Source organism: Scomber japonicus, chromosome 17 (genome assembly GCF_027409825.1).
Source record: "Scomber japonicus isolate fScoJap1 chromosome 17, fScoJap1.pri, whole genome shotgun sequence".
NCBI lineage: Eukaryota > Metazoa > Chordata > Actinopteri > Scombriformes > Scombridae > Scomber > Scomber japonicus.
In genome coordinates this window covers 8673714-8685992 of record NC_070594.1, presented here as the reverse complement: position 1 = coordinate 8685992, position 12279 = coordinate 8673714, and the positions used below count along the sequence as shown (strand labels likewise).

Genomic DNA, 12279 nt, shown 5'->3' with positions numbered 1-12279 from the left:
TAATAATAATAATAATAATAATAATATACAAAATATATATTAATAATAATAATAATAATAATAGTAAATATTAATAGTGACGCATCAGTGTTAGATCAGTCTGTATTTTTATATACCAATAACCACGTGGAAAACAATAAAAAATAAAAATGAATACATAAATAATAACAATAGTAATAAAAGATATATAGTAATAAAAATATATATATTAATAGTGAAGCATCAGTGTTGGATCAGTCTGTATTTAGGGGAAACAGCTCCCTCTACTGACAGAGTCTACATCCGGGTTATTAGGTCACCTGATACAAACACGGAAGTAGCTGCAGTAGTGAAGCTGTCACTGAGCAACACTGAACAATGTGAGGAGGAGAAGACTTTTTATTGATTTCTGAACTGTTTTTCGGGAGTTTTTACGTTTCGACGTGACATTAAACTCTGAAGTTGGTTCAACTATATCCGTAAGTAACTCGCTAAGTCATTAACGAGCAGTAGGCTAACAATATGCTGTTTTTTTACTCTTAAGATATTCTAAATGTACTTTAAAGACGCTGTTAAAACACAGAGTTCATTGTTAAAGTGACATGTGATGAGATGTGTCCTTTATGCATGTTAAGGTGTTTATTTTAATGTGTATTAGTGACACATAATATATAATATAACTGTCACACTTTACACTAAATGTTACTTAAGCAAAGGGAGGAAATTCTCCAAATAAATGCACCTAATTTAAAAATAACTTATTTAATTTAAACATAGATGTTCAATTTAAATTACACTTATAACTGGAGTATGGCCTACTGTTACAACTACTATTTGCTTTTTATATTGCATATTGCATTTTATTGCTCTTAGATTATCACTGTTTTGTCTTAAGTTGTTTTTAATTGTCTTAAATGTTCTTATGGCTCAGGGAGTGCTATCTAAATTTCGTTATATTGTTGTCTGATAAAACTACTAAACTGTCTGATAAAGCTACTAAACTGTCTGATAAAGCTCCTAAACTAAACTTAAACTATTAATCATCATATTCAGGATACCAAATTAGCATCAGCCACCAGCCAAATGCTGATCAAATATGCAAATTTATGATAGATTTGCTTCAGTCTCCAGCCAAAAAAAAAACCCTAATGGTAGTCTATTGAGTGAGTTGCTGGTCAGATTTGAACATTCACTTTTTTTGCACTCATTTTGCACCTTACTTATATTTTTATATTTAAACTAAACACAGTATGGTACTCTTCTTCCAGACAGTTGTTTTAAATGCAACACCATACACCTAATTACTGCAAGATGTCAGTTTAACTTTTAAGGGTATATTTAAGAAATCTGTGGTGTGGTTTTTCCAATATATTTATTTTTTCCAACCTCCACACTTCACATATATTCATTATAACTGGCGTGACTAACCTGTGAAAAAGATCCAGTGTGATATTTACTGGTAAATTCAAAGTTTTCTACATTTACAAAAGGGCAAAACAAAAACAGTTGCAACCCATCCCTAAAATGTGTGGTAAGAAGTAAAGATGTTTCCTCTGAAGCTGCAATAATTAGTTGATAAATCAATTAGTTGTCAACCTTAATTAATCAATAATGAACATAGTCACAGCTCTACTTTCTTCTACACTACTCTCATTTCCAGCAGTGTTTGTTTGTTTTCCCAGCAGGGGGCCCAGTGGGGCTGCAGGTAGCTGCTGATGATGGTGAAGGTGTTTCGTTGTCCGGCTCGTCATGGTTACGCTGTGGAGACGTCTCCATTCATCCCCAACAGAGTGGCCTGCGCTGCCTCTCAGTACTATGGAATAGCAGGTCAGTATATATTTAGTACAGTGATTATACAGTACTTCATAGTTACATAGCTATCAGGTCATATTGGTGATATAATAAATTTGATATAATACATTTGTCACAATATTTGCAGGTTGTGGCACACTTCTGATCCTGGATGAGACGGAAACAGGGATTTCTCTCGTAAGGAGGTAAAGTTTCTGTCCTTTATTCTGTCTTTTATTTCTTTTTTCTTCTGTTCATCTGTTTCTTTTTCTCCTCCTGACCCTTCAGGTAGTTATTTTAAGTCTATTATGATAAACTGCAGTATACCTGATTTAGATTTTTTAATTTAGTCTACATATTTGTGAGTAAATGTAATAAAACAAAGTGTGTGTGTGTGTGTGTGTGTGTGTGTGTGTCAGCTGGGAGTGGGGTGACGGTTTGTTCGATGTGACGTGGAGCGAAGCCAATGAGCACGTCTTGGTCGCCGGGGGCGGAGATGGCAGCCTGCAGCTGTGGGACACCAATCACAGCGCTCCGCTGAGGGTGGCCAAGGAACACACACAAGAGGTAGGACACACACACACACACACACACACACACACACACACACACACACACACACACACACACACACAATACATACCTACAAACACAGGGGAATAAAACTTTGTGTTCCTGTATAAAGATGCTGTGTTTTGTCAAATTTATGAACATTTGTGTGTGTGTGTGTGTGTGTGTGTGTGTGTGTGTGTGTGTGTGTGTGTAGGTGTACGCTGTAGACTGGAGTCAAACCCGAGGAGAGAACCTCATCGTCTCTGGATCGTGGGATCAGACGGCTAAAGTGGTCAGTTTGTTTTTTTCTCTCTATAAAAACACCAACTTATATTCTTAAACAGAAATAATAGTTAGAGGAAATCTAAATTTACTGCATTTAAAGTAAAAGTTGAAATTGTGCCAACAAATCAAGAAGACCTGATGACTTTAATTTTAATCTGTGATTCATTACAAAGTGAGAAGTTTCAGTGAATGCACGAGTTTCAACTTTATCTTTTACACTATGAAATTACATTATATGTTATATTAAATAAATAAATTCAGAGTTGTGACGATGTAAAATTATGACATGATCCTCTAATGTAGAATAAGTTGATAACATTCAAGTTCTAAGTTGTATAAACTTAAAAAATTAAAATAACTCACTTAAAATAAAGATTAACTGAAGTTTGATGTTGAGATTTGTAATTTTGAGTTGACACATTGATGTGTTTTTTGTGTCCTATAGTGGGATCCTGCTCTCAGCCAATCATTGATCACGCTCAAAGGTCATGAAGGGGTCATCTACAGCACCATTTGGTCGCCTCACATCCCAGGATGCTTTGCTTCAGCCTCAGGTGAGCCCACACACACACACACACACACACACGTACACACATCCTAATATCTTGTTAATATATTTTTAGGTTTATTTTAATTTATTCAATAATAAAACTGTTTATAAAAAGTTTTAAGGTTGTATTTGAGGGCATTTGTCATAATTACCATGAGTAGTTTTGCAGAGAATTTCTAGAAGAAGAATAGAAATAGTAAATCATAACTTATCAGCAGCCTTATGACATTTAAGGTGAGGAAGATGACACAAATCTGCCCAATTCAGCCAAATTATATTATTCATCTCTGAACTGTAGATATATGAAGAGTCATGTAAAAGCTTTGATGTCATCTATGAGAGGAAAAACCCTAGCTTTCATTTCGGGGGCTAATTTCGGTGGAGTTGCCTTCCACTGCTTTAAACCATGAAGCCTGATGAGCAGGATTCATTATTGAAGAGGAATATTTGTTTCAGAGTATTCTTGCAGACACTGAACCTTCAAAGTGTTCCTTGTGTGTTTGATGATTGATGATTTTAGTTGTGCTAACTGGGCCACTTTGATGAATCTAAACCGTCAAAGTGGAATGTGTAATCTCACCACAAGGTGGCGGTGTTGCAGTGTTATTATAGCAGTGTTTATCTGCATCTATGTGTGTAAGAGCTGGTTTCATTCATATTCAGATCAAGGTTGTAGGCAGTGTGATCACATTTCAGAAGCTGTTACCAGTTCTGCTTGAAACATTATTTAAAAAAGTGATTCATCAATTGTCAGCATAGTCGTGATGAAGGTTTTGTTAACTCACAATCCAACATTCATGCTCACGAAAGGCAGCAATTGGCCAGATATGCACGTGTGCAAGTGTCAAATTAAGCAGGGTTTGAACTTTTCTCTAGCTATCTTTTTTCATTTTTCACAGAACTCATTTCATTACTTTTTATGTACAACACCATGAATTTCTTTGAAGAGAGATTGTCTGAAAGTGTGCACTGTCTATCTCATCAAGTCTTTATGATGGCCACAAACCTGAATTCATCATTATTTTCATTATATATTAGTCTTTGGATTATTTTCTCGCTTAATGGATTAGTCTTTTGGTTCATAAAGAATGTAAGAAAATGGTGAAAAACGTAAATCACTGTTTCTCAAAGCCCGAGATGACATCTTCAAATATCTCTTCTGATGTGCACTTTGTCTTTCTAGACACCAAACAGAATCTGAAATCCACACCAACTTGTCACAAGATGAAATGAATCGGATCTGCTTCTTTAGATGAAAGCAGCAGCAGCAGCAGCAGAGTGAGAAGAAGCCTGCTGGTGGTTGTGATGCAGCTCCTCCTTCTCACTCTTGCTCTCCCTCTGTTAAGGAAGTGAGTTTTTTTAGAAAGCAGCTTCATCATTCAGAAGACAATTAAGTCAGTCAGTTTGTGCCCAGAGGGAGAGCTCGGATTATCTTATCCGTTTGTGCGGGAGCGCTCACGCTAACTTTATCAGAGGGGTGGAGCCGAGCTGGTGATGGACGTGTGTTTTTGTCAGCTCTGTGATCAGATTGTGAAGCAGCTGGAGTCAAATCTGCAGCAGCTGTCTTCACTGTACGATCAGTTTGTGAAGCGCTCTCAAACAAGTTGGCTAATGAGTTTTTGGTTAATTGGAAGCGGAAATCTTATTTCATAACTAGAGAGATGTTTAAGCTCTTGTTGGTCAGAGAGGGGGAGGGGAGTTTAATTTTGGTTCAGCAACGTGACCTATGGATTTGATTCATATTCACACACACACACACACACACACACACACACACACACACACACACACACACACACACACACACACAGTCTCTCTCTAGTGGTTATGTAGCATTAGTAGCATTAAAAAGCAATGTAAATCTGACGTTTGAATATCAGAGGTGATTCCTCCAATCTAATACACATCCAGTATTTTATTTTCAGCATTTTTCAAGATATACATGAAGACACAAACACAGAACTCCAAACCCCTCCCCAACCCACACACCAACAAATTGAGAGAGAGAGAGGAAAAAATAAAAAAGAGAAATAATAACAACTACAAAAAAAAAAAAAAAAGAGATCGAGAGGCAAGGTAGACAGAAGCTTGTAAATCTATATAACCCATCCATCATAGAGGCTGACAATGTGTCAATATATACCAAATAATGGTAACGGTTGCCACATCTCTGTAAAAGTATTATAGTCTTTCCTGAGTGTATATGTAATTTTTCCAAGTGCAACACAGCTATTCATTTCTGAAACCCATCTTCCTATAGAAAGTTGGGAGTCAGACTTCCATGTGATGGCGATGCACTTCCTGGCAACACACAAGGCCAATGAGAGAAACTTCTTTTGAGCTTTTCTTAATCGTGCATCAATATTTGTATTATCTCCTTATAAACCAGTCAGTTTGAAAGTAAAGAGTAAGGGGCTTCTTGCCAAAACGTTTTTATATTATTTGTTATCTATTTTCAAGTATCAAATTTTCATGTTTAAATTCATCATAGGTAAAAATATCACGGTGACCAAAGAGTCAAAAGAAGCTTCATCTTAATACTCATAACCTAAGAAACAGTTGTCCTCTAGGATCATAGTAAAACTCAACTAATTGCTCCATTTCAGTTCTCAATGAAGAGTTTTAGTCTCTCAAATTGTAAGTTATGTTGTATGATGGAGCAGAGACTTTTAACACTCCATGGAGATAATGGTATGTGTTGAGCTGCAGCGATGAATCAATCAGTTAATCGTTTATAGTCATTTTATAAGGAAAAAACGTCCAAAATTTCTGATTCTGGTTTCTTAAATGTGTTGTTTTTTCTGGTCTCTTTAGTTCTGTATGAGAGGAAACTGAATATATTTGGGTTGAGGACTGTTGGTTGGGACAAAACAAGACATTTTAGGATGTTGTCTTGGGTATAGGGAAACTAATCAAACGTAATTAACATTTTTTGTGGACCAAACAACTAACTGAAAAAGTAATCAACAGATTAATCGACAATGAAAATAATACTTTTTTAGTTGTTTTGAAAATGTGAAAATGTAAAAACACTGAATATTGGTCTTGAGAACTACAAGTCTGAAGCAAATATACAATAAAGTAGAAAACTAACGCAACAAAAAGCCAGTATACAACGACTCTAAAGATGCAAATAAACATTTACTTGAAATAAAAGACTCATTCAACTGCAGAGGTCAGAGGTTAAGTTTCATTAGGCGAGTTTTAGACCGATGCCACAGAGCTCATTAGATCTGTGAGCACATTGAGTCGAGATCAGATCAGATAAATCCTCCAGTGCAGAGCTTAAATGATTTACTGAGAACTGACGTCCATAAAAAACCATTATGGTGGGCTGATTGTCCATGTGAAGCAGTTACAGCCACTTACCTCCATATTTATATCTGATCTGATACGTCAACCTGCTAACAGCTCGTCCAGACGCAGCAGTACATCCCAAAAAAAAAAGCCCCACTTCTGTCACCGTCAGCACACTAGATGATGATAATGTGAATAAAAGAGAAAAACGCCCACACTCTCTCCTGCTTACTGCTGGTTTCCTATTTATATGGTGATTTATTCAGTTTTGGTTTAAAATGACTTTATTATGCAAACATTACATTTTGGTTTTTAAGTCCAATTTAAAAAAACAAAGCAAAAAAACAACAACTTTTGGACTTTTTCAGTTTTATTTAACTTGTAAAAAGATATGTTCAAAAGAAGAGCCGTTAAATTGATATTTAATACAAAAAAACAACATTAAAAATTGTTTATGATTTGCATCAAGATGGATCAAGATTAGAGAAACATGTGGTGGCGGTTAAAGTTACAACTTCCTTTTAAAGTTAGGCCACCTTCGTCGTCATGGCTACAATAATAACCATAGGGTTAAAGGTTAGACCTGAATTTTTCTTGTATGTTTTATACAATGACAATAAAGAATCTAATCTAGACGACAATCTTAATGACTGTTTTTAGAAATCTGTTGTAAAAGTTAGGTTAATGGCTCTATTATTAAATAAGATATACCCAAAGAAAAGATGGATTGCATAACATTAAAAACAAGTTTCAAATATTCTAATATAATACATGATAATGTCCAAGACTTATTTCTGTCATTGTGTCTGGTGTTTTAAGTGTCTACAAACCATTTTTACAAGAAAGAGACAGAATGTTGATGTCAGATATAAAGAAATATTAGAAAATGGGTATCAGTCCGTGGTTCAGTACTTTGAATTAATGACTACGCCTCCAAGGAAGCAGACCTGAATTATTTGGTTCAAGTCCGAAAATAATTAGAGAGTGAGAGGAGAGGCTGTTTTGTTAAAGCTTTATTTAACCGGCCCAAACTGACGGATGGTTTACTGCCGCAGCCTGAGGTGAAGGTCGGGATCTGTACTCTACTATCTGACCTGCAGCAGCTCTGATACAAGACAGAAACAAATTACCCTCTGTGTTTATCGCTCTCTTCGTCGCTCTGCCGCCTGCTTCAACTCACTGCAGTTAAAGGGCCAGTATCTAAAGATTAGTGGCATCTAGTGGTGAGGTGGCAGATTGCAACCAACTAAAGACCCCTCCCCTTTATCCTGTCCTTCCAATCGTGTAAGAGCCTCGAAATTGAGGTTAAGCGATTAGCCGATCGACAGAAAATGAATCTCCAAGCTTTTGCCTCAAGCCTCGAGTTACTACCATAGACTGCATAAAAGAAATGGACGTAACATCCATGACGTCACCCATTGGTTTGTGGATTTCTGTTCAGAAGCCAATATGACGCGGAGTCATGGGCAGAGCGGGGAGGTTGCTATGGTTGCGAGGGCTGGATCTCGAGGACATTGGGCAATCAACCTGTCAATCAGGACGTAGCCACACCCTAATGTATACCCTGCTTTATCGTCAAATATAAAATCAGGGAGGCCAAAATTTCACAAATGAACATCATACTGCATTGAAGACGGCTTTAAACTAGCGATTGAGACCATAAACACATTTTGAAAACGTTTACTGAGGTAAGAAATCAAGTGAGAAGTTGGTGAATTCTCCATTGACTTGTATTGAGACGGAAGTCCTTTTGACACCAATACGGTCGCCCCCTGGTGGCCTTTTGATAGAATGCAGTTCTAAGTTACTTCCGCGTTGGCCTCATTTCAGAGGACCAGCACTCCCCGCCTGGTTACTACCTGGAGTTGATGTTTAAAGTTAATGAAGTCGAGAAGCTTCTGTTGTGTTTTAAAATGAGTAAAAACATAAGTTGTGCTTTCTGTATTTGCACTACTTCCTGTTTAAAAAAAAAAGAAGAATCAATACCTTTGATTTCCAAATAGTTTCAATCATCAGTGTTTCAGTTATTTATTTGCAGCAGAATTATCTAATAAGATCGTGACATATGCCAGTGAGATTTAATAAATGTTAATGTATTATTGCTCAGCTTTAGATGTGACTAAGCTAAAACCCCATCTGTCAACCCCCGAGCAAAAATGTATGTGTTTGTATTTTGTGTTTTTCCAGAGACTAAAGTGCTCATCAGCCAAATGATGTTTTTGCAGGACGCTGACACACACACACACACACACACACACACAGACGCATTTATATGTGTGTTTGTGTTTGTTCCATGATGCCAGGTAGTGTCTGGTTAAATAATTGATAGCAGGTATCCATCAGAAACAAAGGTTTACTACCAGACACACACACACACACACACACACACACACACACTCACACAGAGAGTCCGATGTGTGTTGTTGTTCGATTCATTGAGCTCCAGTGGCGTGTGTGTGTGTGCATGTGTGTGTTACGTTTTGGCCTCAGGGAAACTTTGGCACAACATAAATTGTGACTCTGCTTCCTCTCTTTGCTTCCAAGAATTGACCGTCAAACTCCAGGATTCAGCTTGTTGAGGGTTTTTGACCTCAGGGTTGAAAACTCCAAACAAAAATAAACCAAAAGAATAATTAGTCACCTAAACTTGTGACTAAAACAGCTAGAAACAATCAAATTATACATCTCTTTGGGCTGTTGATCGATTTTTAACAAATATTCGACTGTGCATATAAAGAACAGTAATGGCTACCGATCGCAGGTGGTCAAGTGGTTAGAGCACATGCCATATATGCAGCTGACCCCAGTTCGAATCCTGATCGGAGGTCCTTTGCGTCCCGTGTTTCCTGTTAAATAAATAAAGGCGTCTATGCCAACAAAATCATTACATTATATACCGTAAAAGTAATGCAACTCAGACACCAGTAATTTTCTGTACTGTAAATGTGCACTTAAAATAACTTCATAAATGCTGCAAATTTAATACAATTTTACAGTCCAGTGCTACTTTTGCTAAATCGTGATCCATGGATGGATGGATAGATGGATAGATAGATAGATGGATAGATGGATAGATACTTTATTGATCCTTCACAATAGATTACTTGGTTCCAGCAGCTACATCCACAGCCAGGGAGGTGGAAGGAGTGGAGGATGGACAACACTCAAAGTTTGTTTCACCTTTCTTTCCTTAAGTTTAGAAAGGTATAATTTACAAAGTAGCTCCAGGGATGGTCAGTTGGTTCACCACTTAATCACATTTAATCAGGAGCTGGACTTGAAGGTTTTTTTTTTTACTCTTTGCGGACATTTTTGTGAATGAAAATCGGCCACAAACTGAGCACACTAACCCTAACCCACCATATGTGGACATTTTAGTTGTCTCAATGAAGCTAATGATTAAATCTCATGAACAGGTGACATTCATCAGGCTGAAACCACAAGTTACCACAACTACAAGTTTGTGATGTTTTTTTTTGAATCCTCAGAGAAAAAAAAGTTTGAGTTTTTGGGTAAAACTCAAAACTCAAAAAACATTCTGACTGTCAGACTGAAAAATGATGTGAAATAAAACGGCAATTAAGGCTCGGGCTGAGTAATGTAATTTGTTGTGTCGGTGTCATTTTGAAAGATAGACAGACGTGTTTCTGACAGCTAAATTATTGGTTGTAACGCTGCAGCGCTCAGTCCCACATGGCAGGGGACCTAAGAGGGTCCCAGTGGTGTTGCTTAGTGACCAGTTACTGGGTGATCCGGAAAGAAAAACGACCGTTCAGTAGTCCGTCTTGAAATTGCTTGTTCTCTGTAATGTCTGCTATCTCAGAGGAGCAGAACTGTAAACCCACAGAGGAGAGCAGTTTCACCCAAATGATAAAAGTGAAGCCAGGCGGAGCCGAAGTGAATTTGGTGCTCGGTCAGAACATTCCCAGATATAAAGGTTAGAAATTAGAAATGTTTGTTGGTTTGACTTCTCGACCTCTCTGGTTCATGAACTTCCTGCAGTTTCATTTTAGGCGAGTTTGCCCAGAAATGTTGAAGGTCCACTGAGTTTTGTATCAAGACATACAAACACGTATTACACAGAAACAAACACTTAAAATTACCGTCAAGAGTTCCGTAGTTCATTAATTTCATGGGTTTTACTCCAGGCAAGGCAAGGTACATTTAATTGTGTAGCACATTTCAGCAACAAGGCAATTCAAAGTGCTTTACATAAAACATAAAATACATCAAGACAGAATATAAAAGCAACATATAGCGAAATAAAGACATTTAAATACATTTAAAAGTGTTAAATTGGAAATAAAGTTAAGCTAAAATAGAGTAAGACAGATACAAACAGTCTAGTCAAATGTATTTAGAGCACTTTAAAAAGCAACAGGAGTTAACCCATGTTAAATAATTAAAATAAGCAGCATTAACAGTATACACCATATCATGAAGACATTAAAAACAAACACTGAAAAACTGAAAGGAAAACAGTAGCAACCATTGTTATAAGTTAAAAGGTTTCTAGCTGTGATTTTAAAGTGATGATAGATGAGGAAGGTTTGACAGTGAAGGGAAACTGCTCCACAATCTGGGAGCAGCAGCGGAGAAAGTTTGATCAGTTGATTTTTGAAGGTGAATACAGAACAGAGACTACAAATATAAATTATCTGACGTTTTTCGACAAGCGTTGTGCATGTCTGGAGCACAAATAAAAGAGGCTTCTACTGTTGAACTTTAAATATTAGTTGAGATAAAGACATTTTTGGGCTGGTGAGTGTTCACTCTTCCTGTAAGAGGAACTCTATATGTGAGAAAACCAGAGATCAGTGATTTCAATGAGACATAAAACATCAGCAGGAGATTTCTTTTGGCAAAACTTTCACAAGATTACTTTTGTAAACACATAATATAACAGTCTACTGAATAGCTATAACTGGCTGTTTCAATCATATCACACTGGACTGGAGCTGCTGAGCTTTTAAAAGGCAGGAAAAATATGCAGGAGAGATGAGAGGAAGAGAAGAATAACAGACTGTTGCATTCCTGCTTTTATCTCGTGTTGTGTTGCTGAGCAGAAAGAGCTCTGCCAATTTCACTTTGTAATGCTTCTTTTAAACTGAGTTTCTCTCCGCTATAGTCTCTCTCTCTCTCTCTCTCTCTCTGTGTGTGTGAGTGTGTGTGAGTGTGTGTGAGTGTGTGTGAGTGTGTGTGAGTGTGTGTGTGTGTGTGTGTGTGTGTGTGTGTCCATCTAATAAAAAACAGAACTGCAGATTTTAAACCTGTTTTTCTCAGATGTTAAATTTCAGACTCAGTTTCCTCCTGCAGTGGTCGGTCTTTCGCTCTGTATCAGGTGCAGCAGATGTTAGTATGAATTTCCGTTCTTCCCTCCAATATTTTGTGCTTCTGAACACACAGACAGATCAAACACACTATTTACAGCTTGGTCTTTTGGCTTTTCTTCAATTTTAATGTTTGAGTAAAAAAAAAAAAAAAAAAGGGGAAATGCAATTTAGCTTTTAAGTACCTCAAAAGTGGTGCCAAAAACTTCCAATTCTGGCAAGTTCTTTCAATCACCTGATGAGATTAAAAAAAAAGAGTTGTATCAGTTAATTAATGATTGTAGTGAGCTTCCCAGATTTCTGAGTAGCCAGAAAGCTGAGAAAAGTAGCCAGCTAAAGGCATTTTAAGGCAGAAAGACAGACGGGTGAGGCAATTATGATTATGTCAGCTTCCCTTACAAAGTACATACTATTGCATGCAGTATTTATATAATGGGGACATATTAATTCATCTGTCACTGCAGCTTTTGTTGAGTTGTCATTGGCCTGTGCTCT

At 37.0% G+C, this 12279-nt stretch overlaps 1 protein-coding gene across 3 annotated transcripts in view; it reads left to right on the top strand.

The window, feature by feature from the left end:
- Nucleotides 1-334: 334 nt before the first annotated feature.
- Nucleotides 335-12279, top strand: part of pex7 (peroxisomal biogenesis factor 7) — a 56175-nt gene continuing 44230 nt past the window's right edge. The window contains exons 1-6 of one of the 3 annotated variants that reach the window (XM_053336471.1): nt 335-458; nt 1643-1806; nt 1919-1976; nt 2190-2337; nt 2537-2614; nt 3053-3161. In XM_053336471.1, the coding sequence (XP_053192446.1) occupies nt 1695-1806; nt 1919-1976; nt 2190-2337; nt 2537-2614; nt 3053-3161 (505 nt within the window). In that variant the 5' untranslated portion in view covers nt 335-458; nt 1643-1694. The remainder of the gene's footprint in view (nt 459-1642; nt 1807-1918; nt 1977-2189; nt 2338-2536; nt 2615-3052; nt 3162-12279) is intronic. The other 2 variants (XM_053336473.1, XM_053336472.1) reach the window with 2 other exon arrangements.